General features: G+C 44.6%; 1 protein-coding gene across 4 annotated transcripts in view; it reads right to left on the bottom strand.

The window, feature by feature from the left end:
* Positions 1 to 23334, bottom strand: part of NEK11 (NIMA related kinase 11) — a 193325-nt gene that overhangs the window by 22409 nt on the left and 147582 nt on the right. For all 4 annotated transcript variants that reach the window (XR_008558849.1, XM_054729552.1, XM_028129297.2 and 1 more), the window contains one exon: positions 16083 to 16179. Coding sequence is in view for 3 of the 4 variants with exons in the window: in XM_054729552.1 (XP_054585527.1) it covers positions 16083 to 16179 (97 nt within the window). In the remaining variant the exon portion in view is untranslated. The remainder of the gene's footprint in view (positions 1 to 16082; positions 16180 to 23334) is intronic.

Here is a 23334-nt window from a genome sequence, read left to right as displayed (position 1 = left end):
CAGCACATATACTGAAACTGGACCGATACATGCCCGTAGCACATCATCACGCTGTACACCTTCCACTTACACGATGTTACATGTCAGTTACATCTCGATAAAGGTGGGGGGAAAGCTGGACGCAGAATGGGGTGGAGGATACCTGGAGGCCTACAGCGCGGGGCAGTCAGACACCCTGGAGAGGACAGTGTGGATGTGTGTTTCTAATCTGCACAGGCCCAGGAGTCTCCTGGGAACTGGTTGAAAATGCAGATTCGGGTGAGGTCGAGATTCTGCATGTCTAATGGGTTTTCGGGTGATGCTGATGCTTCTGGTCTGGACCCCACTTAGGGAACAGGACTTAGTGGACAAAGCCACTGCCAGAAGCAACGGCAGTCGCTTTACCAGCCAGTGGGAGGGCCGTGAGCATTGCTAGTTAGAGCCAAGAAGGCCTCCTGGGAACATTACAAGGCGGTAAAGTAATGAGCTGGTGGGTCTGTCACCACTGCTTCCCCCATGGGATTCAGCCTGGCTGGCAACAGCCCCGGACAGAACGAACGCTACACTCAAACCTACGCTTACTTTTCCCACTCTTGCGGGAACCCTTATCTTGTAATCAGATCCTATTCCCTTGGCTCCATCTCCAAAAGTTAGTAATAACTGGTGTCACACAGAGTCCTCCAACGTTTCCTTGATTTACGTAATATCTGGTGGTGCTGACATGGTCCCAGGTTTAAGTGGCAATTGCCTGCCTTCGGCTCAGTCCCCAGGGTGCCAACACCCGGCCGCTGGCGTGACAGGCCTCACCTCATTATTCCCTACATTAGAAGAACAAAATGGGGACCGTTTCCCCGAAGGCCCAGCGTGAAAGCAGTTTCATTCTGGGCTTCACAGCATCGTGGCTGCCTTGGAATTAAACATTCCCACGTTTCACTGAAATGTTTTCTGAACATGGTTACATTCCAGCAAAGTTTGCATTGTTAATGTATGTTTAGGAACCAGGGTGTTGTCATACCTAATTCTGAGGGATGATTTCCTTGCCATCAGTCCTTGTAAATGAAGGGAAGTAGAAATGCTAACAAAAAACCCACAAATTCACAACCTGGCCCTGGCCAGTGTGGCTCAGTTTGGTTCGGCGTTGTCCTGTGCACCGAAAGGTTGCTGGTTTGATTCCGGGTCAGGGCACATGCCAGATTGCAGGCTCAATTCCCAGTAGGGAACATGCAGGAGGCATCCAATCTTGCACTCTCACATTGATGTTTCTCTCTCTCCCCCGCCTCTCCCTTTCTCTCTCTCTCTCTCTCTCTCTCTCTCTCTCTCTCTCTCTCTATATATATATATATATATATATTTATATTTAATTTTTTTTTTTTAAATTCACAAGCTGAAATGGACAGGATTGTTTTCACCCTTCTGATCCAAGTTGGGCCATCTAGATTTTCTCTCTCTTAGTTTCTGCCTACGGATAGACATGATGATGATATCAGTGGACACACACACACACACACACACACACACACTCAACATAAGAGCCTTGGGAAAACGAGTTAAGGCATATTCTCTTTTTCAAAACATAATCAGAAGGACAAGACTCAGAATAGCACAGGTCTTAAGAACTCTGTCACCTGATGAAGCTGCTGAATGCACCCTCTGTGTCTATACCTAGGAAAGGTGGTTGCACTTAAGAAATAGGTTCAATGTGAGTAAAATGGTGTGTTCCTCTAAGGCCTGTGGGGACATGCGGTGTTTGCTTTCTGAGTGATAGATACAAATTAAGGATACAGGAGAAAAGTTTTTAAGATGCTTGTATTCTCTTTAAATTTTGCTCTAATTAGAGATCATTAAGAATATGATGACTAGCAATTAGGTTGTTTTTATGCTTAATTCATGCCTTAATTTGCATTAAAAAGTTCTATTTGAGTAGAAAATCAGAGAGGCATAATGTTTGAGTAGAAAATCAGAGAGGCAAAAATCAGGCTGTTTGAACTCTGTTTGTAACCATCAAACTACTGTCTAGCTGGCGCATGAAAGGAAACAAACAGCTTTTGAGTTATCTTTACATATGCACACAGACAGCCATACAAATCTTTACTCCTTTGTGTTGATGACTTAAAAACAAAACAAAACATGGGAACTTTGAGGCCTGTCCCAGGGCCACAGAATGCCAAGACTTTTTTCCGCCCGGCCAGTGTGGCTCAATAGTTGAGCGTCGACCTATGAACCAGGAGGTCACGGTTCGATTCCCAGTCAGGGCACATGCTTGGGTTGTGAGCTGGATCCCCAGTGTGGGGCGTGCAGGAGGCAGCCAATTAATGATTCTCTCTCATCATTGATGTTTCTATATCTCTCTCCCTCTCCCTTCCTCTCTGAAGTCAATAAAAATATATTTTAAAAAAAGAAAGACTTTCTACCAAAGATGTTGGAGGAGTTGCTCAAGTTTCATGGAGAAGCAGGAAGCAGTAAGCACGGTCTGCTCCAAGAATGCCCTTGATGTGTGTTGGACTGGCACATGGTGCCAGGTATTGAGCCATTTCCTCAGCTCCAAACCCCCTCTTTCGTACTCAGTCCCTGACACTGGCCTCGAGTCTGCTGACCATACTTTAGCTCTGCCAGCTGCTCCCTACTAGGTGCCTTCCATAGGGGGCGCTGCAGGGAGATGGGAAAGCTGTGGGAGAAAAAAGGGACCTGTCCTCCAATTCCAGTGACTGCCATGCTGACAACACAGCTTCCACCACCACCAGCAGCTGAATCCAGTTTGCAGTTTCTCCAGCTCATTGTTCCCACTCAGAGGCACTGGCACCAGTGGCTGGCGCTCTCTTCTCCAAAATCTGGGTACCACCACCAGGGTCCCTCCTCCAAGCTGAGAGACACCAGCATCAGTGGTGGCCCCTCCTCAAAGGTCTGCATCCCTGTTCCCTGGGTCTCTCCTTGGAGCTTTCCGGGGGAATTGAGTAGCACCTAGCATGTTACAGAGCGCCTACGTTAGAACAGCCAGCCAACGGTGATCCCACTTAAATGGAATCTTCAGAATCCTCAGGTGCAAATATAAAGACCTTTTGCAAATTATAAAAGGGGCCTGATACAAAGGAGAGATCATCCCATCCAGGATAGAGTGCAGAAGGCTACCAGCAAAATGTGTACCAAAGAAGGAGAAGAAAAATCTGGACCAGACTGGATAGGTCATCATCCCCACTGTGCTCACGCTCTCACCCTCTGTCCCCTTGCATCGAGCCATCAGAATTAGGTTTTGTATTCTGCCTTTGGGAATCGTTCACACACCAGAGGGGTAAAGTTGATCACACTCTACAAATCCTTGAGATCATTTTGGATAGCCCTGAGCTAAGAAACCTCTCCATGTTTTATTATATTCTTTCCTGGCCAACTAAGCTTCTACAACCTGAACTTGGGCAAACCAATCCCAGATCAAAGGCTAATGAGGTTCCCCATTGAGTTTCTAAGGGGTATTATTCTGTGTCCTGCTTTTCTCAGCATATCTTTTCCCCCCTTTATTTTAATTTATTTTTCCCCATCATCATTTATCTCCCCATTTATCCCTACCCCCCACAATCACCACATTGTAGTCTGTGTCCATGAGTTCTTTTTTTTTTTTTTGCTCAATTCCTCCACCCCCGCAACATCACTCTGCCTCCAAGCTGTCTGTCTACCCTCTATCTATGAGTCTGTCTCCATTTTGCTTGTTAGTTCAGTTTGTTCATTAAATTCCACATATGAGTGAAATCGTATGGTACTTGTCTTTCTCTGACTGGCTTATTTCAGTTAGCATATTGCTCTCTAAGTCCCTCCATGCCCCCTGAACATGCCCAATCTCGTTTTTAACAGCAATTGTACTCAACACTCCTTGATCAGGAGTTGGCCATAAAAAATAGGAAGTCAAAACACTGTGAGTTAATTAATGCATGGCAGCAGGAAAACAAACTCATCAAACCAGCCCAGGGCATCACTGTCATTTATTCCTCAGAGAATTTAAATCAAAATCTGCCTTCAGTTTTGCTCTTACCCCTTCTTCAAGGGTCACATACTTTGAATTTTAAAAACAAGAAGCAAACATTTAATTCTAATTAAAATCAACAGATGGTAAATTCTCTAGTTATTCCAAGTTTTACTTAAATTAAGAGTTAGACCCCTGGGAAATGATGTTGCTTAGTTCATCATAGGACAGCTCTTTATCCCCAAAGAAGCCACCTACAAAAAGTTCACATCTGCATCTCCTGAAACCTATTGCTGAGGCTGTGACTTCTCTCCACATGCTCTACATAAAACACTGTGAGAAGCTGTCTGCCTCGAGGACCTGCTAACACATTCACGTCTTGATAATGAGTCTTAGGAATCGAATCACGTTTCCCTTTGTTGACTTGGCTTCCTGGAAGCTCAGAGCCAAACTAAACACTCAGCCACGGCAACTATGTTCGCCCACTGATGTCCTCACTTTCTCTCTGGTCTTCATTTCCTCTACATATTATTCAATTAATATTGCACTTGACATAAAAAATAGAGTAAATGCATTTCTTTCAGGTGTTAGAGGCAATCTCTGGCCAGCAAGTATGCTATTCATGTGCATCAGCTGGGAACTGGGTTTTCAAGTCCTTGGACAAAGAGTAGCCAGCTCTGAGGTGCTGCTGGCAGGTGGGCAACTGCGCCACCTAGAGCCTGGATCTAGGCACAGCGTGAAGGAAGGAACATCGGGCGGGAGTCAGGCTTGCGATACTATCTGTCCAGACAACACAGAGCAAACAAGCTTGCTTACTACAGCTCAGTTCCCTCTGTCCCCTCTGTTCCAGTCAGAGGTCCTTTGGGCACCATTTTATGGCACTGTCTTGATACATGGAAGTGCCTTCCAGAGACCTGCACCTGCCCCTCAGGACCGGGGGAAAGGCCATTAGAAAGTACTTGCACCTCAGATAATGAAAAACTTGATATTATGGACTGAATTGTGTACCCCACCAAGTCATATGTTGAACGTGACTCTGTTTGGAGATAGGACCATGAAAGAGGCAGTTAAGTTTAAATGAGGCCCTTAGCGTGGCCCTAATCCAATCGGACTGGTGTCTTTACAGGAGGAAATGTGGACACACAGAGACACCAGGGATGCACCCCTATGGAGAAAAGACCAACCTGGCTCCCATCAGCACAGGAAGATAGATCACACTCTCTCTCACATGGAGCTGAAACCCTAGGGCTCTGGCATTCTTCCGGTCTTTCTAAGGTTTGCCCATTATTCTGTACCTGCTCCACTCAGGGGCTTCTGGCTGTTTCCCGTCCACGCTCAGGGTGCACAAGGATCATATGCCCACCTGTGCCCCTCACGCACTCGGGGGGTATAAGAAAAGCAGCGGAGACTCCCTGACTCGATCTCACTTACCAAGAAATGACATAACATTTGTTTAGATCATTCATTGGACAACATCTCCATATCGTACTGTCAGAGGGAGCCTGCCTCCTTCCTAGGGTCCCGGGAGTTGGGAGCCCAGGTGTGGCTGTTTATGCCGCAGCTGAGAAAGGAAAGGGTCGGGTGGCATGCTGGTTTTCTTCTTCTAATTTGACAAATTAAAAACGATTAGAATCAAAACTCAACAGATACAGCAATAAACAGAAGACTTCCTGCTGAACCTGCAGTACCTGGTGGTGTTCTCAACACTGAACAGATTGTAAATGTTTCAAAATAATACAGGAACAGCTGTGTTCATTATTATAATTTTATCATAAATATGCTTAATTGTTTCAAAATAATGCCTATTGCCCCCAGCTGGGAAAAGTACAAGTTTACTACAAATCAGGCACAGTCTTAATGGAAATCAAAGACATAACATTTTAGTTATGGCTCTAAAGAGAAAAAAATGACAAGGAAGGATAAACAGGAGACACTAGGAAGACTGAGGAAACCTTGGCACGATGCACATAAATGTTGCCCAAGAGGTCCTTGAACTTGCACCCCGTGGCCCCCACTCCCCAACCCTGGACACGTGCTTTGCAGTTGACAATAGCTAAAGGGCCCCCTTAGGATCATTTGCTTGAAAGCAGGATTTCGAATTTGCATAGAAAAACAACAGAACAAGCATTTTCATGGTCACTTGGACACCAACTGGGAAAGCCAGGGGCTGTAGGATGGCAATCAAAAGGGTCAAGAAAGAGTATGAGAAGGGAAGCACCTAGCATTTCCTGGGTCCCCTTCGTACTAAACACAGTGCTATTTAATACTTATGCTAATTATTTCCCATTTCCCAGGGGAAGAAACAGATGTGAAAAGGCTAAGGGCCTGTCTAAGACCACAGAGTAAGAAGAGCCAGTTGCAAACCCAGACAGTTCAGATTCTAAAATCCTTCTGTTCATTACAGCAATTTACCTCCGAGGCCTCCCATTGCTACCAAAGTGGAGCAAATGAAACTGGGATATAAGTGTGTTAAACTTCAGGGGTACACACACACACACACACACACACACACACACACACACACACGTATTAGAAAAAACATGTAGAGAAGGCTTTTGGGAGAGGTGAGATCCTGAGAACACAGATGTGAGCAAAAGGCCAAGAAGGGGAAGAATGGCTAAGAAGCCCCATGGGAACATTTTATTTTGCTCCTAAGAAAGGGAGGAAGCAAGAGATGCCAGAAAACTGGGATGAAGCTGGGGAAGAAGACCCATAGGGGGTGTAGTAGACTTGGGGCTGCACCCCAAGCTCCCCCTTCAGGTCTGAAGTCTCATTCCCCAGCCGCTGGGCGTGCCCCTGGCAGACAGCCCTCAGCCCGCAGCCCCCGGAATGGCCCTCTCGCCAGGGCTCACCCCTTCCAGCGCCCTGCAGCCAGTGCTGGGGGACGCGGGGCTCTCAGGCTCAGCCCCTCAAGCCCACTTGGGACAACTCTGCAGCACCATCCCGGCTTCCGCACCTCTCCTGCGCGCCCCACCCTCCATGTCTGCCCCCTTGCAGAAAATTCTGCAGGAAAATCATCTCAGAGCCTGCTTTGCAGCGAGTCTACCTGCAACAGGTGGCTCACGAGCATTTTTTAACAACAGGGAAGCCTAATTATTAGTTTGAAGTCACTTAGGTATTCGTGATAAGAAGCCTTTATCACCAGCTTCCAAATGTGCAAAAAAAAAAAAAAATGTCCAGTGTACTCACAGGTGACTTGGGTGAGTAGGAGTACGAGGGAAAATGGATAAAGAAGGTGGAGTTTTCAGTCTAGACGGAGCTGGTGCAGAATGGAGACAACACAGACAGAGGTGGGATAGTCACAACACCCAGGGCGTGCAGAGGTCTTGGGAAGGCGTGTCAACTGCAACAGGACATGGACTTAGCACTTGAGCCAAAGTTGCCTAGACCTGGAGGGCAGAGCCACGCTGGCTGACACGGGGGAAGGCTGGGGGCTGAGCCTCACCTTCGCAGAAAGGGGTCAGATCACTCTGGGCCGGGGAAGCAGAGACCCCAGGCCCATTTGATGAAGAAGGCGCCAGCTGAGCCGCGCACGGACCTCTCCTTCCCGCTGGAAGAGCCAGGCTCCTCCTCTGAACTTCTGGGCACTGGCTCCACTTGGCAGCACCTGTCACTCATTCCAGTCTTGTGAGTCACACGTCAGGGGTCCGATCTCCCTAACTAGGGTGTGAGGTGTCTCCCTTGTTACGTGCCTCCCAACTCTTACCGGCCCACACCTAACAGACTAGCGAGAAAAGCACAGTGAATTGATTGCAGATCTGAGATAGCCGAGCGAGAAATCTAACTGGCTTGTGGAAGGGTTCTTAAATGTTACCTGTACACTTAGAACCGCTGCTCTGGGGCAGGAGCCCTCGTTGGCTGGTCGCCAAGCCTTTCTTACGTACAAGCCTTTGTTGTTGTTTGGAAATTGAAATGCTGGTTTCAATCAGCGGTTCCCTCAGAAGTGCTGCCTGACACTGACCTTGAATTAGAGGAATGGAATGTCGCAGGCATAACTAACACCTTTTCAATGAGATTTAGAAAGTGGAGGAGGAAAGAACCAGCACTTCATCTGTTTCTCCTCTGAAGGGTTATTTCAATCAGTGAGGCAGAATGAGCTTTATTCACACAGCACTTGGAAATCCTGAAATAGCAAGTCATTTGTATTGAATATATATATATATATTTGACAAAGGAGAAGCCTGGCTCAGAGAATGAGATGCTGTCAAAATTCAGATATCAAATACCCAGCAACTCAGAAAAGCATATAAAAAGGCGTAACATTTGATAGCAGCAGGGCGAGCCTGGATGCTGGCGTTGGCCTTGGGTGTTTTACTTAGTTAGCCTTTTCGTGTCACAGACTTTGCACCTTTCACGTGGGCTGGCACGTACTTTTGACTCCCAGGTGAGAACAAGTAGGTCCCAGAGCATGAAGCCAGGCCCCTGGAAGGCCAGGCTTTGGTGCCTCGCAGCTCCCACTGTCACCCTCCCTCCTGGCAGTGGTTACCAGCACTGTTAGAATCACCCAGACTTCTCCTTGAAACAGCCTTGCCTCTTACTAGCTGTGCGGCGGTGGCAAAGTTCCTTAACCTCCTGAAAGACAGCCTCTTTCCTTATGAAATGGAGAGCCTTGCCCACCTCATGGGTATGCTGAGAGGGTGTCTGGTTTAGCACGCCCCCTGGTACAGAGGGTGGGTGCATTGAGAGCACGTTCCCTCCACACAAACACTGCTATGGATTTGGTCCAGTTCAGAACCGGAGCTGATACTATAACGAAACTCATGCCATTCCATCTTGGAAACATTTCCAGCTCAACGCTCCACAGTCATTTTTATAATGATTGCTACTATGTCGGGTTAATGAGAAGGACGATCAAGGTCACAGGTTTCCCACCTTCAGTTGGACCTTCCTCAGTCAAGGTCTTCCTGTAATTGAAAGTGGAAGAGAAAATGCGGGAGCTTGTGAGCCGTCTACCTGAGGCTGCACCAACCACTACATTTCACCTCAGGGTGACGAGAGAGCCTCCTGGTGCCTTCCGCAGCCTCTAAATAGCGGACTGCTGCCCACACCGCAGCACTCCGCCAGGGCTGTGCTCTGACCTTGGCAAGACCTTCCCGAACAGCTGACGTGGGAGGTCAACAATGAAAGTGCCAGCAGCCCACAGCCCTGCAGCACTCAGGAAGTCCCTGTAGTCACAGCAGCTGACACAAGATCAGTGCCATCTGGCCACGCGGGGTCTCTATGACCCACACAAATACATGAGCCAGTTTTGAGCCACGGAAGGGGATGCAGCCCACTAGGCACGCCCGAGCCCCAGCCAGCCCCGTGCGAACCGCCTCGTTCTCATCCTCCTCGATAAAGACTATATGTCAAATGCCTACTCGTAGGAGCAGCAGTGCCATGGGGCGTGATGCTGCACGTCACCACACGGACGTCTGGTCTCCAGGCATTAATCATCAACTGATGACACTAATCAGCAGCCCGCAAGGTGACTCCCCCTACGTGTTGGATATTTAACGCACCATAAACCCCTTCACCTCATTAAGGTAATTCACGAAAGTCACTGGCTAGGTGGAAAAGAAAGGATCACTTTGTATTAACCTGTGCAAGAGACATCATGTGACTGCCAGTGAGCAATGTTTCTGGTAAACTATGTTGGAAATCTCAGCTGAAACCTGAGGCCAAAAGTGGCTTCTTCCCTTCCACAGAAAACCTAGGCTTTGGTACATTTTGTGTACTTGACTCTCAAGTGTGTTTGCTGAGAGAGATGCACATACAGCTTCCTAAATTAAAAATATATACATACCAAAGCAAGTAAAATGACCCACAGTGTAAGACTACATTTATAGAGGAGGTAGATAGATAGATAGATAGATAGATAGATAGATAGACAGATAGAGATAATATAAAACATAAAATGCAATACTCTGTAGGAAACTGAAGAAACTCTCACATTGCTGGTGGGAATGCAAAATGGCATTTGGAAATACCTATATGCATAAATGTTCCCTATATGCATTTATCCCTCAATCAAGCAATCCCACACCTAGAAATTTATTTCAAGGATAAACTGCCAATAAAAAAAGAGCTGGATACTATTCATTACAGTGCTGTTTGTAATAGCTAAAGACTAGAAAAGCCCATGTGTCCACCTAGGGAACAGGCTGACTAAACAATGGCACATCCACACAAAGAGGTCGGAAGCGATAAAAGAGGAATGGAGTATATTGCTAGATATTACGAAGTAACCTTTAGGGTATGTTGCAAGTGAAGCTGACAAAAGTGTATATGATATGCTACCAATTTCTTAAGAAGTGAGAGGGAAGGTGCATTTGTGTGTGTGTACTATATATCATATATATATATATATATATATATATATATATATATTTGAAATGTATTTTAAAAATGAAAGGATGAGCCATAAAATTAAAAAATATATATATTCCTTTTTGGGCAAGGAAGAGAATAGGGTAAAGGATCCAGAAGAAGCTGGTCCTCTTTAAAATGTCTTTTTATAGATTTAACTCATGAAAACACTCTACATAATTAAGAAACAAATGTAATAAAACAAAAGTGGCTGTTAACATTTTAAAACAAATAAGCCTTAGTATGCCCATACAGATAGTAATGACTCAGCAAGTGTAGATCAGGGCAGGCTTGTGAGGAGATTACTGATGGGGAGGGAACTCCATGTGCACGGGCTGGAGCTCACCGAGCACAGAAACAGTGCATTTTCATCCACGAAACTAACATTTACTATTAAATCTGATAATTCACTGGCCACAGGGCAGAATACACGGAAGGGTTCTGCCTCAATAGGGGGCAGCTGTCAGCCATAGTTTAATTGCTGCCCGGATCCCACAAAACAAAGCTAAAAGTAAGACCCAAAAGTATCAAACTGTTTCCAAGTAACTGAACTAAATCCTAAAACAAAGCTTAGGACTATTTCTTGCAATACAGAAATATCTAGCACCCAACAAGGTAAAATTCACAGTGTTTGACATTCAATCAAAGAGTACCAGGCATACCAAGAAGTAGGAAAATATGACCTATGATAAGGAGAAGAAGAAACTGAAACCAACCCAGAAATGGTACAGAGGTTAGAACCAGCAGATAAGGACATTAAAATTATGATAGCTGAAGGAAAGATTGCATGTGTTAAGCAGAGACTTGGGAGATATAAGAAAGACTCAAAACTTCTAGAGAGGAAAACTACAATGTCTGAGATAAAAAATACACTGGATGGGATTAACAGCAAATTAGATATCACAGAAGAAAAGATTAGTTTAAATGAAGACATAGAAATAGAAATTATCCAAAATAGACAGACAAGGGTAGGCCTAAAAAATAAGTAGTGTCAATGAGCTGTGGGACAACTTCAAGAAGCCTGAGATCTGTGTAACCCTAGTTCCCACAGGGAAGACACACATCTATGCTGTCAAATACTGTGTGTTTTCTGTGCCTCCTACATGAGTTGGCAATGCAGGGGTGATTCAGAGTTGTGGCCTCACAAAGGGATCGCATCCCTCATCATTAAGAGCATTTATTAGGGCCCTGGTGTTTTCCAGGGCATCAACTTCCAACTGGAGAAACAGGCCCAGCAGCTCCCCGGACCCTCAGGCCTTCTCCATGGCTTCCCATTCTCAGGCTGTGGCTTAGTGAACAGATCCCTTCCCTGGAACCTGTCCCACTGAGCAAAACAGTGGAGGCCACTCCTGCCCCTTGTTCCCAGGCACCAAGGACTCTGGGCGACTGAGTAACCCTGACGAGTCCCTGAAAGGGGAGTTGGAAGTTCAGCCTCAGAATTCCCTAGGTAGGGAGTTGCTCTCATAGCTTCGTGGGTCCAGAGGCCTTTGGAACAACTGCTTGTGAGGTGTCTGACCTCCTTGTGACCATTCTCCACGTATGGGAATATAGGAGTTCGGCTTTGCGAGGGTCTAACACGACTATTCACAGGCCTAGATCCATATCCACAACTACTGTCCAGGTACAATGTAGCCTGTGATGCTAAGGGATGAGTCCACTTGCATGATATTCTGGAAAAGGCAACACTAGCGGGACAGGAAAGAGATCAACGTACTACCAGGGGCAGGTGTGACAGGAGAGATGAACTATGAAGGGGGAGCTCGAGGGAAGTTTTGGAGATGAGAAAACTGTTCTATAATCTTGACTGTGGTGGTGGTTATGTGGCTATATGCATTTATCAAAAATGATAGAGCCATATACTAAAAGAGTGAATTTTATATATATGAGTGATGTTTTTGTCAAAATTCATAGAACTATATACTAAAAAGAGTGTTTTACTAGATATGAATTATATCCTCCTTAATAAAATAAATGGAAAACAAGTGAGTTAAAAAGTCCAAAAAATTAAGGCCTCAAAAACATAAGTATATGTTAATATGATATTTGGCTTTTATTAAGATTGATTCAAATGTTTCTGATCAACGTTACTGCAATAAATTTATTTGTTTTTTTAAAAGATTGACTCCAACTCATACTCTGGTAACAAACTCCTCCCAGGTTCAAAGTCCTCTTTAGTCAGTGCTTCTCAAACTTGAATGTGTTCATGAACCTTCAGAAAGTTTATTAAACTGCACATTCTGATTTGGGAGACATGAGACCAGAGATTCTTCATTTCTCACAAGCTTCCAGGTTATATCAAAGTTGCTGGTCTGTGGACCACACTTCAAGTAGCAAGGCCAAGGACATGAGAGAGATCACTGATATATAAGACTGAGAATTATTCATTCAGATTGAACAAGTCCTCATGACACGATACATTGTGTTGGCCTGTGCAAGTGAAAGGACTGGTCCCTTGGCAACAGTGTGTCCCTATCCTCAGAGCTGAAAGCTGAGCAGCTGTCATTCCATAGTTCACCTCTTTGACTTCCAGGAGCCAGGCCTAGAATCAACTCCAGCTCAAGGGGGTAAACAAAGCTCTCTCTTTACAACAGAAAACTCTGCCCTGAAGGTAGAGACTTTGTCTCCCATAAAAACACAGAGGCTCATCCATCCATCATTCCATCCATCCATCCATCCATCCATCCATCCATCCATCCATCCATCCGTAAACAAATAGCAACTTCTCTCGAAATGTACATGGAAATTACTCCGCCAGAAAGGAAGTCAATGCTGATTCCTGGTGATTCTGCTGACATTCCAAGGACTTGGCGTGGCGCCACCTAACCACTGCAGTGGTTAGGTGGCGCCACGCCAAGTCCTTGGAATGTCAGCAGACATTCAACAACTTCATGAAATTACAGTTAGAACACCTGTGTTAATAGTGGGTCCTAATAAAGACCAGATTCTACTCATTGTCTCTGACGGGAAGATTCTGAGGGTTTCACAAGTATCAAACTCAAAACCATATCAAAACTAGGCGATTTTCCCCTGGTCATTACATAAAAGGAAGTGTGCGCCCGCGGGGGAGTGGGTCTGTGGAGTGGTTTCCCAGCAGGAATAAGAAGTGGCCAGGGCAGGAAGCCAAGTGTTGAAGGATGGGAAATGCTGGCTTCTATATTCAACAACTTCATGAAATTTTCCCAGAGAATTGGCACTTCTTTTTGCATACTAAAAACAAAATGCTATGTAGACGTTTCTTCGCCCATAGACACCTCTGGGTATAACACATCAGCTAACAGACTCATGCATGCCAACACCTTCAGATATGTGGCTCGGGGGCTCTTTCCAAGAGGTAGCAACCACGTGTGTATTGAGATTCTATTATAAGTTAACAGTTATTGAACACTTACTATGTGCCATGAGCTACCCTAAGTGCATTGCATACATTCATGATTTCAACTAACCCTCACAACACCCCATGAGGTGGGAACTATTATTAGCCCACTTTACAGCAGAGAACTCTCAGGAAAATGAGGCTGGATAACTTGTCTGTTGGGCTATAAATCCCAGCAGTCACTGTCCCCCCACCCACACCTCCCTCCTGACCACTGTGCTGGGGTCTACGCGATGCCGGACACGCACATATTAATGGCACTAAGCCCCAGGTCTCCCAGCTGGGAGAACTTGAAGAACGTGGCTGCCTGATCACCTACATCGCTCCCAACTTCCTCACAGAGCTTCGCCCTCTCACAGTAGGAGATGATGAAGCCACAGGGGCATCAGGGTCTGAGCTGGACGGGTTGCTATTACCTAGATCCCAACTTTCTTATGTAAAACGGCTGTGGAGGGAGCAGGTTTGGTAGGGAAATCAGGGGTTCAGTTTAAGAGGCCTCGTGGACATCCTAAGGCAGATGTCAAAGAGCAGGTGAAATTTCTCTTCTGGGATGGACTGGAGCTTTCTGTCGTGGAATGTAAGGGGACGACAGGTGATTCTGCCAAAGGAACAATGCCATCCACAGGGGAGTAGCCCAAACTGCATCCATTCACACGGAAACAAGAGCCGGGTGATACCTGGTCAAATTCAGTCAGACAATAAGGAAGAAGACAACATGGCAGGAGTAAAAGCCCTGGAATGCATCTTGGTCATTTGCTTTAGCAAAACTACTTTCATTTTAATTATTTAAAGCATTTCATAACATGCCAGGAAATAGGATGTTGCACACTTTGCAAAAATAATGAAGTTCTTAGATAAAAAAATCTGACAATATTATATTATTAAATTTTAAGGGCGAAATAAATGAGTCACTTCTCTTTTGAAAGTTATCAACTGAGAAATTAGCAAAGCCTTCTCCATAAACTTCTAGCAAGGAGCAGTGGCAGTAGGTAGAGGTGGGAGAGTTTGGTCCAAACTCCCTCACTTCCAATTCCTGGGAATCTCTTGTTGCCATGGTAGCTATGCTACTACGTGACCACTCAGGTATAGGCAGAACTAGAAGACAATAAGCATCTCACCTCATTACCAGCTTTAGGTTTGAAGATAATTTTCTGCACTTTTTTCTCTTTTTTTTTTTCTCTCCAAACTTTAGCTTAGATGATGTTGCGCTATACTGCAATATAAATGCAAATTGACTGAAAAATAACTTTTGCCAAAATTCCTTCACTATTCAACCAGCACCAATATGGGAAATAGATTTTAGAGAGAAGTGTCTGAATTGGAACATGTGTAGGAGGAGTCCGCAGACAACACAGCCCACAGGACAAACCTGGACAGCCACCTATTTTTGTACATCTTGTGAGCTAAGAGTTGTTTTCCTATTTTATTCATTTATTTAACTTATTTTAAAAATTGTATTAAATGTATTGGGGTGACAATGGTTAATAAAATTATATAGGTTTCAGGTGTGCAATTCTGTAATATATCATCTGTATATTGCATTGTATGTTCACCACCCACAATCAACTCTCTTCCGTCGCCATTTATTATTTTTAAATGGTGGGGAAAAATCAAAAGAAGAATATTTTGTGATACCTGAGACCTATATGAAATTCAAAATTCAGTAGGAAAGTCATGTTTTATTGAAGCACAGCCAGACTCATTTATTCGCATATTGTCTATGGCTGCTCTTGTGTTACACAGCAGAGTCGAGTAGTTGTGACTAAAACCATACGGTCCACAGAGCGGAACATACTGACAGTCCCGCCCTTTAGAGAGAGGACTCACCAGCCCCTGATCTAGGCACTGAGCTGCATGTGCAGGGGAAGTTAGACTAGGAGACGGGGTGTCTTCTTTGCCAACAAGTCTCTAACACGTGCTGTCTTAGTCTGTTTGGGGCTGATGTCACCACACACCACACTGGGCAGCTCATAAACAACAGAAATTTACAACTCACACGTCTGGAGGCTGGGGAGTCTAAGATCAGGCCCAGTGTGGCCGCCTTCCGGTGAAGGCCCTCGTCCTGGCTCATAGCTGCTGCCTTCCCGCTGGGTCCTCCCGTGGCGGAAGGGGCTCGGACACGCTGTGGGGCCTCTTCTATAACACTAATCCCATGCTTGGGGGTTCTGCCCTCACAGGTTAAGCACTTCCAAAAGGCCCCACTTACCAATGGGGGTTAGAATTACAACGTCTGAATTTTGGGGGGACACATTCAAACCATAGCAGGTGCCTTCAATGCAGATTCAGGCCTTTCAACCGAACTTGTGCAACTGTATTCACTGTTGCATCTCGGAAAACACAGCTGCTAGAAAAGCATGGCAGGATGGGATCACACTCTTTGTCAACAGGTTCTAACACTGCCCTGCCCCAGGGGTCAGGCAGCACGCTACTTACTCCCTCATGCGTTGCATCTCGGTCCCGGCCATCGCCCTGTTGAAAATTGTTGGTCCTGGGGACACGTCTGGAACTGCGCCGGTGACTGTCCTTGTGTCTGAAAATCAATGCACAGCCCTTATTGACTTCATCGGCACCCAGCATCCTCAAGGCAACATTCAAGGGCAACAGAAAACGGAGGCTAATCCACCTTTGCCAAAGGTAATGCCACACTAATTAGAGAGGAATTAATGCTGCCATGCACATTAAGGAGATTTATTCCAGCTGACAGGATTATTTACACTTTTAATATGCACGAGAAATTCCAGGACCAAGCTGCTCTCAAGAAGGATTATTTAAACAGAACACGATTGTTCAGAAGGTGGGCTTTTCAGACTGGAAAACGCAGGGAGAAATGCAGGTAAGGAAAAGCAGTCATGCGCGGGGAGCCTCTGGCCAGCTTCCTTCAGAAGGTGTGGCTGTTGGCTTCTGACACCTGAGGAATTTTCTCTGATAAACTTCATTTTCCCTTTAACTCAGTTCTACACCTGAGCATTAGCTCTTTGCAGTGGAAAGCAAGATGCCGACCAGGTCATCTGCAGCCTTGAACTCCAGCAGAATGGAGCAGAAGGCCGAGGCGGGGTTGGGAGGCAGAGTTGTCAGTGAAGGCTGTGGTGTTACCAAATCTTCGGAGCAAGCCCCAGCTTTGACAGAGATGCCCTGGAGGCTCGTACAGACCATGGTGGAACCGAAGGGAAAGAAACTGTCACCAACTGAAACAACACTACTTTCCATGGAGAAGCTAAAGCTGGCCCCTGAGGGTAACCCAGAGCTGACTTTGTGTCTGGGGCTGGGGGCCGAGTCCTCCCTCTGTGTTCCTTAGATCTCCCACAAGGCGCCTCAGACCCCCATTAGGAAGTAACTTTGAACACCCTTATCTTCATTTATAAATGACATCCATGTAGTTGCTATGTCAGAGAAGGGACCCAAGTTGTGAAGTTCCTGCTCTTTTCCCAACAGACCACACAAGGAAGTGTGAGAGCCAAAACCCATTTTACAGATTAGTAAGCTATCTATCTATCTATCTATCTATCTACCTACCTACCTACCTACCTACCTACCTACCTATCTACCTATCTACCTACCTATCTGATGCTCTGCAATAAAACACAGTAAATATACTGCAATGTAATGCAATATAATTATCGGATGTAACTTCCTTCAAGAAGTCCTCCTTGATTCCCGAGGTTGGGGTGGTTAGTCCTCCCTTGTACTTGCATAGCACCAATAACAGTACTGTTCACCATGCAATGATGCAATTACTATTGATTTTTCTCTCTCCCACCACACTGTAAGTTCCATGAAGGCAGGAACCAGTTCTATCTAATTCACTGCTGTAACAAGTGGCCAATGCACACCCACACTCTTGCTAACCAAGGGACAGCTCTACATGCTGTTCATTTTCAAAATGTATGCTTAAATTTATAAACACATTATATATTTAATTATAAATTATTAACTTTATACATTTAATATAAATTTAACCTATCTATCTATCTATCTATCTATCTATATATATATCTATAAAACCGTAACATGCAAATAGACCAAACGGCGGAACAACTGAACCAGTCACTATGATGTGCGCTGACCACCAAGGGGTGTGTGCGGAACATGGTGGGCGTCAGCAGCAGGTGGCAGAACACTGAACATGGTGGGCATTGGCCTCAGCAGGATGGTGGAGCAGGTGAGCGGGGGTGCCAGACCAAGGTGGGACGCTAGTTGCTGTCATCGGGGCGAGCCTCTGGTGGTTACTGAAAAGTCTTTGCTCCCATGCACCGTGGTCCTGCCTGGCACTTACACCTGCTGCCAGCACCAGCCCTGCTTGCACCCACTGCCGGTGCCATCACCCCTCAGGGCTTCTCCACCTCCCCCTGCTCCTGAGGGGCTATCAGGGCCAGCAGCCACCACTCGCACCCACTGCTGGCACGGCCCCAATCACTCCATGCCATCAGTGGGTGTAAGCGGAGCCAGTGCCCAGTGGGAAGGGCTGGGTGGGGGCGCAGAGGATGGGCCGAGACCCGCCCCTGTGCCCATCACAACCTCTCGGCCCACAGTTCCTTTCAAGGTGCACGAATTCATGCACTGGGCTCCTAGTTTATACATACATTTCTTAGATTTTAAGAAATTTAATCAGTCAAATGCAAATTCCAATATTTGCACATACATTCTTCTTTTGTATACCCTCCTGGGATCATGCATCCCACTCGGAACTTCTTGCTTTCATAGATACTGAGATGAATATTTCCCCCAACCCCCAACCTATTGTCGGAATCTCTGACCTGTCTTCTGTCTAGATCCTTAGATGTGGAATTACTGGATCAACAGGTATAAACTCTGCAGAGGGTACATTACAGCTATTTACATAAACAACCTGCCCTTCCTGGTACATCACTAGTTATGCCCTCACTTTAAGACAGCAGTACCAATGACTGGTTTCTTTCACTCCTAGCAATGACCCCTTCACACCTTGAGAGGCAGACAGGATCTTTATCTAGATAATCACCTGGAGTACTACTGAGTACATATACATTAGATACAATGCTAGGGCCTGGGCTGATGTGGCTCAGTTGGTTGAGAGTCCTTCCATGCACCAAAAGTCACTGGTTCGATTCCTGGTCAAGGCACATGCCCAGGTTGCAGGTTTGGTCCCAGGTCAGGTTGTATACAGGAGGCAACTGATCAATGTTACTCTCTCACATCGATGTTTCTCTATCCCTCTCTGTCTCTGTCTCTCTCTCTCCCCCACCCCCTTTCTTTCTCTCTAAGAAAATCAATAAAAATATTTATTTTGTTTAAAAAGATAAATGCTAGGTATGGGGAATATAAAGATGTAAAGCAAGGGTCTGTGGAAAAAGCACTAGCTTTAAAGTTAGGGAACCACAGTTATTGCTCTACTTCCAATTCTCACCAGCTACATGGCCCTCAGGTCACTTCCCTGGGCCTCAGTTTCCTCATTTTATATTTAAATGTTTCATTAGACTGAAGACCTTCTCTCAATTCAAACATTCTATAATCTGGCATAAACATATCCCTGGACTTCCAGGGGGATAAAATTTACTTGGGGAGGCAACACTTACACTGACAAAGATAAAGAGCAGTCAAAGGGACCAAATGTTAAGAAGCAAATGGCTGGGACCAGCAAGAAATGTTACAGGCATCATAGAATATCAGGCAAAATCATCCTGAACTCTCTTCCCCCACCTGTGCATTATAGGATGATGAGGATTATTATACTTGATACTACCCTATGGGGATGTTTTGACAATGAGATGAAAACAAAATGATGTGAAAAGACATTAAGCAACTAGAAATTGGGTTTCTTAAGAACACAGAGCACAGCTCATAACGGTAACACTGCCAGGATCCCTCCTACTCCTATGGTCTCTCACGGCAGAGCTATCTTCCCTGAAGGAGTAACAGCTTGATGATTCTGACATTTCACTAGCAGAGAGAGGTTCTCTCATTTCCTCCTATTTCCCTTTATTCATTTCAGTTGCTGAACAAATGACCTTGATGGTAAAAACCCGTGTTGCCCTCCCTGCTAAGTAAGCATCCTACTGTAGCATGTGGTGCTAAAGCGCTGAGGCAGGGCCTGCAGGGATGGGGGTTCTGGCAAACACGATCTCACTTAAGCACCTGGGACACTGCTGACTCAGGGATCCTTGCAGACACTGCCCTCGGTGCACAGCACAAACAGGATGCTTCCCACCTAATCTCCTTTTAACCCTCTCTTCTCAATTGCCTAAGGAATACTCAGGAAAGAACTATGATTTGAAGACACCCCTCTTTGCCCATATCATTGCAAAGGCATGTTCTCATGGCCCACATGCTCCTACTCTTTAGAGTAGCTCATGATCAAAGCTTGGCCGAGAGGTTGGCAAACTTTCTCTGTAAAGGGTCGAGTAATAAATATTTTAGGTCTTACAGGCCAAACAATCTCTGTTGCAACCACTCAGCTCTGCTGTTACAGCATGAAAGCAGCCATAGGCAATAGATAAGTGAACGATTTCAAATAAGATTTTATTTACAAAAACAGGTAGTGAGCCGATTTGGCCTATGGACTGTGGCTTACCAAACCTGACCTACATGATGGAGAATCATCATGATTCTGAGCTGGAGGTGACCAGAGACCTTTAAGGCAAATGCTGTCATCTTATGGATGGGAAGTGAGGCCAAGAGAGGCTGTGTGACTGCCCAAGGTCAAAGGAGAGAACACTCCAGAAGCTTCCGGGAGGAAGGGAGCTGGGCACATCAGGAGGAGTGTGTGATTTGCCTTAGAGGTCTGGGGGTTGAGTCTCTGATGTTTGGTAAGCCACAAAACTCCTATGACTCACTTTCTTCACCTGTACAAAAAATAATTTTGGGGACTCTAGTGAAGCTTAAATGCAATGATCTCTATAAAGGTGCTTTGTTTCCAGAGACATAGAAACATGGAACAGACTGTGGAAGGTCAGGGGGAAGGTAGGGGTGGGTGGGAGGTAACCAACTAAAGACCTTGTATGCATATATGCATAACCCATGGACACAGACAGTAGGGTGCTGAAGGCCTGGGAAGCGGGTGGGGCTGTGCTGGAGGAGGTCAATGCGGGGAACAGGGGCATAGGTAATACTTTCAACAATAAAGAATTTTTTAAAAAGGTGCTTTGTTGTTGGTAAAGGAGCAAGGTAAATTGCCTCTGTCACTCACACGGCACCCCCCAACCCAGTGCTTTGCACAAAGCAGTTTTTCAATAAATAAACAGCGCCCCATTGCCTCCACCAAAATTAAATTAAAATAAAACTGGGTCAGCTCAGAAAAACAAACTTGCTACTCGTAGGGGAGATAATAAATACCAGAAGATAGGAAATCAATAAAAGTTTCTATTTTTACTACATGGTTATTTCATGCAACAAATATTCAACCAAATTGTGTGGAAGATTAAAAACAACAGGAGTTCATGAGTTTGAAAATGCTCATTTCCTTTTGAATATATCAGACAAAGCCTCTAAGAATAGCACCTATCAGTAAAGAGAAATAAAAAATAAGAAAGAGGGAGTGTCTTGTTTATTTGTTTTTTAATAAGCAATTAAATGTGTATACAGGTTAAGAAGAGGTTTGTAAAAGCCAGATCCTAACTTTTTCGGGTGTGGTTACCCCATGGAGACAGAAGCCAGTGTTTGGGGCATTTTATTGTAGAGTTCTAACGTGGAGATTCTTAGCCTTAGAGACCAAATCTGTTTTTATGTAACAGCAGGTTGGGCTGCTTCAAGACTGACTAAATTACTTAAGTGCATCAATACTTCCCTCTTCTTTTAGTAGAAAAGAAGTCATCCATGTTCATTGTACAGAAATGAGAAAACAGAGAGAGGAAAGCCACTCAGAGAACCATTACTGACACTTTGGTATTTCCAAACGCATGTGTGTGTATATATGTGTGTGTGTGTGTGTGTGTGTGAGTGTGTGTGTGTGTGTGTATCAACTATGGTTTATATAATTCATAACACCTTTCATGTCAATGCATATATAACTATATCATCATTTTTAATCAAGTGTAAAGAACTTCTTTGTTCTAGAAGACATACTAAACCCCATTGTAAGGCATTTATTTTTACTCCAATTTTTCCCTCTCGTAAACAATACTGCCATGAGAATCCTTGTATATTTATTTTTACCGTATGCCCAACTCTGATTGTTCTCTAAGATAAATCCCTAGACTTAGACTTGCTGGGTCAAAAATATTTCATTCTTTCAGGTTAGTATAACTAAAAGTTGGAAGAAAACGTTTTTCTAGGTTGTAAGTAACACTCTCTTTGTGGGGTCATACATATATTGAAGATGGAATGTGAGATACCTTTATTAAAACCTTGATTCAATTTATTAAAATTTGTCAAATATAAGCATTTTTTAAAAAGCCGTAGATGGAAGAGAAGACTTTCTTCCCTGGTTTCCTAGTCCAGTGGTTTTTAAAGTACAGTTCCTGGACCATAGCATCAGCATCACCTGGGCACTCGTTAGAAATGCAGATCCTCAGGCCCACCCCCAAACCAACTGAGTCAGAACCTTTAGTGTTGGGGGCCAGCAAGCTGGTGATTCTGATGCTCGCTATAGTTTGAGAACTTGCCTAGTCCACGTGGTCTGTCTTCCTCATCTGGTGTTCATTTCCTCCTGCCTGAAGTTCTAGTCATCTGGTCTAGTGTTTCTGGGCCAAGAAATGCCCAATTGCACTGCTATGAACAGAGGGGTGCATAGATACCTGTCCTATCAGATACTAAATCATTCCGTAAAGGCACTGGAATTAGACCACTCTGGTGTTGATAGAAGATTAAGGAGCTTGATCAGCAGACCAAAAGAGAGTCAGAAAAAGACAATATCCAGGAGTTGTGATATCACTAAAAGGAAAATTTAAATTAAATGGAAAATATAAATTCTACGGGTGTAAAAACATCATGTGAAAAATAAGGCAATAAAAATCCTAGAAGAAAATTTTGGAGCCTATACCTAAACTCTAAAAAACACCCAACAACACAGGAAGCTAGACTCTATAAAGTTCAGTCCTATTTGCCTACATAAAAAATAAAAAAATTTCCTTTACCAAAAACACCCCAAAGAAACAATAAACAAAATAAATGTAAAATAACTGGTTAAAATTGCAATACATATGATAGACAAGGCAGTAGTATTATCTTTATAATAAATTTAACCTAATATACTGAATGCTAAGTCCAGTGCAAGTAGCAGTGAACATTCCTCTCCACACCAAAGGGTGCTGGATATTAAAGATCCTAGTAAACATATTTTTTCAAGGAAAAGAAGGCTTTATTTGTTTAGGAAAAATAATAAAAATTAGCTACCAAGATAGTTCATGCCATGTTCACAAGTGTGATGATTCAGGTAAATAACACCAAGTGGAACTGCTGTCCACTCCCCAGCAAAGCCTGCATCTCCCCATGGCTACATTTATCCTTCTATCAGGAAGGATCTCAGATGCTCCCATCTCCTTCAAGCTTCTCTGGTGACTTCTATCCCCCAACTAAAAGCAATAGCCCCATTTTGGGAATCCTTGCTCTCTTGTTATATAGTTATTTAGGCTCTTGTTTTAGTTCTCCTCTGAAATCTAAGCTTTCAGTGGCAGGATCCAGGCCTAACACATCATTGTGAGCTAATACCATTCCTCTGTAGAGCATGTTAACTTTGTTGAAATCATAATATGTGAGTAATAAATGAGGGCAT

Source organism: Eptesicus fuscus, chromosome 18, assembly GCF_027574615.1.
Source record: "Eptesicus fuscus isolate TK198812 chromosome 18, DD_ASM_mEF_20220401, whole genome shotgun sequence".
Classification (NCBI taxonomy): domain Eukaryota; kingdom Metazoa; phylum Chordata; class Mammalia; order Chiroptera; family Vespertilionidae; genus Eptesicus; species Eptesicus fuscus.
The sequence above is the reverse complement of the archived record's forward strand: the minus strand, read 5'-3'. Positions and strand labels throughout refer to the sequence as shown.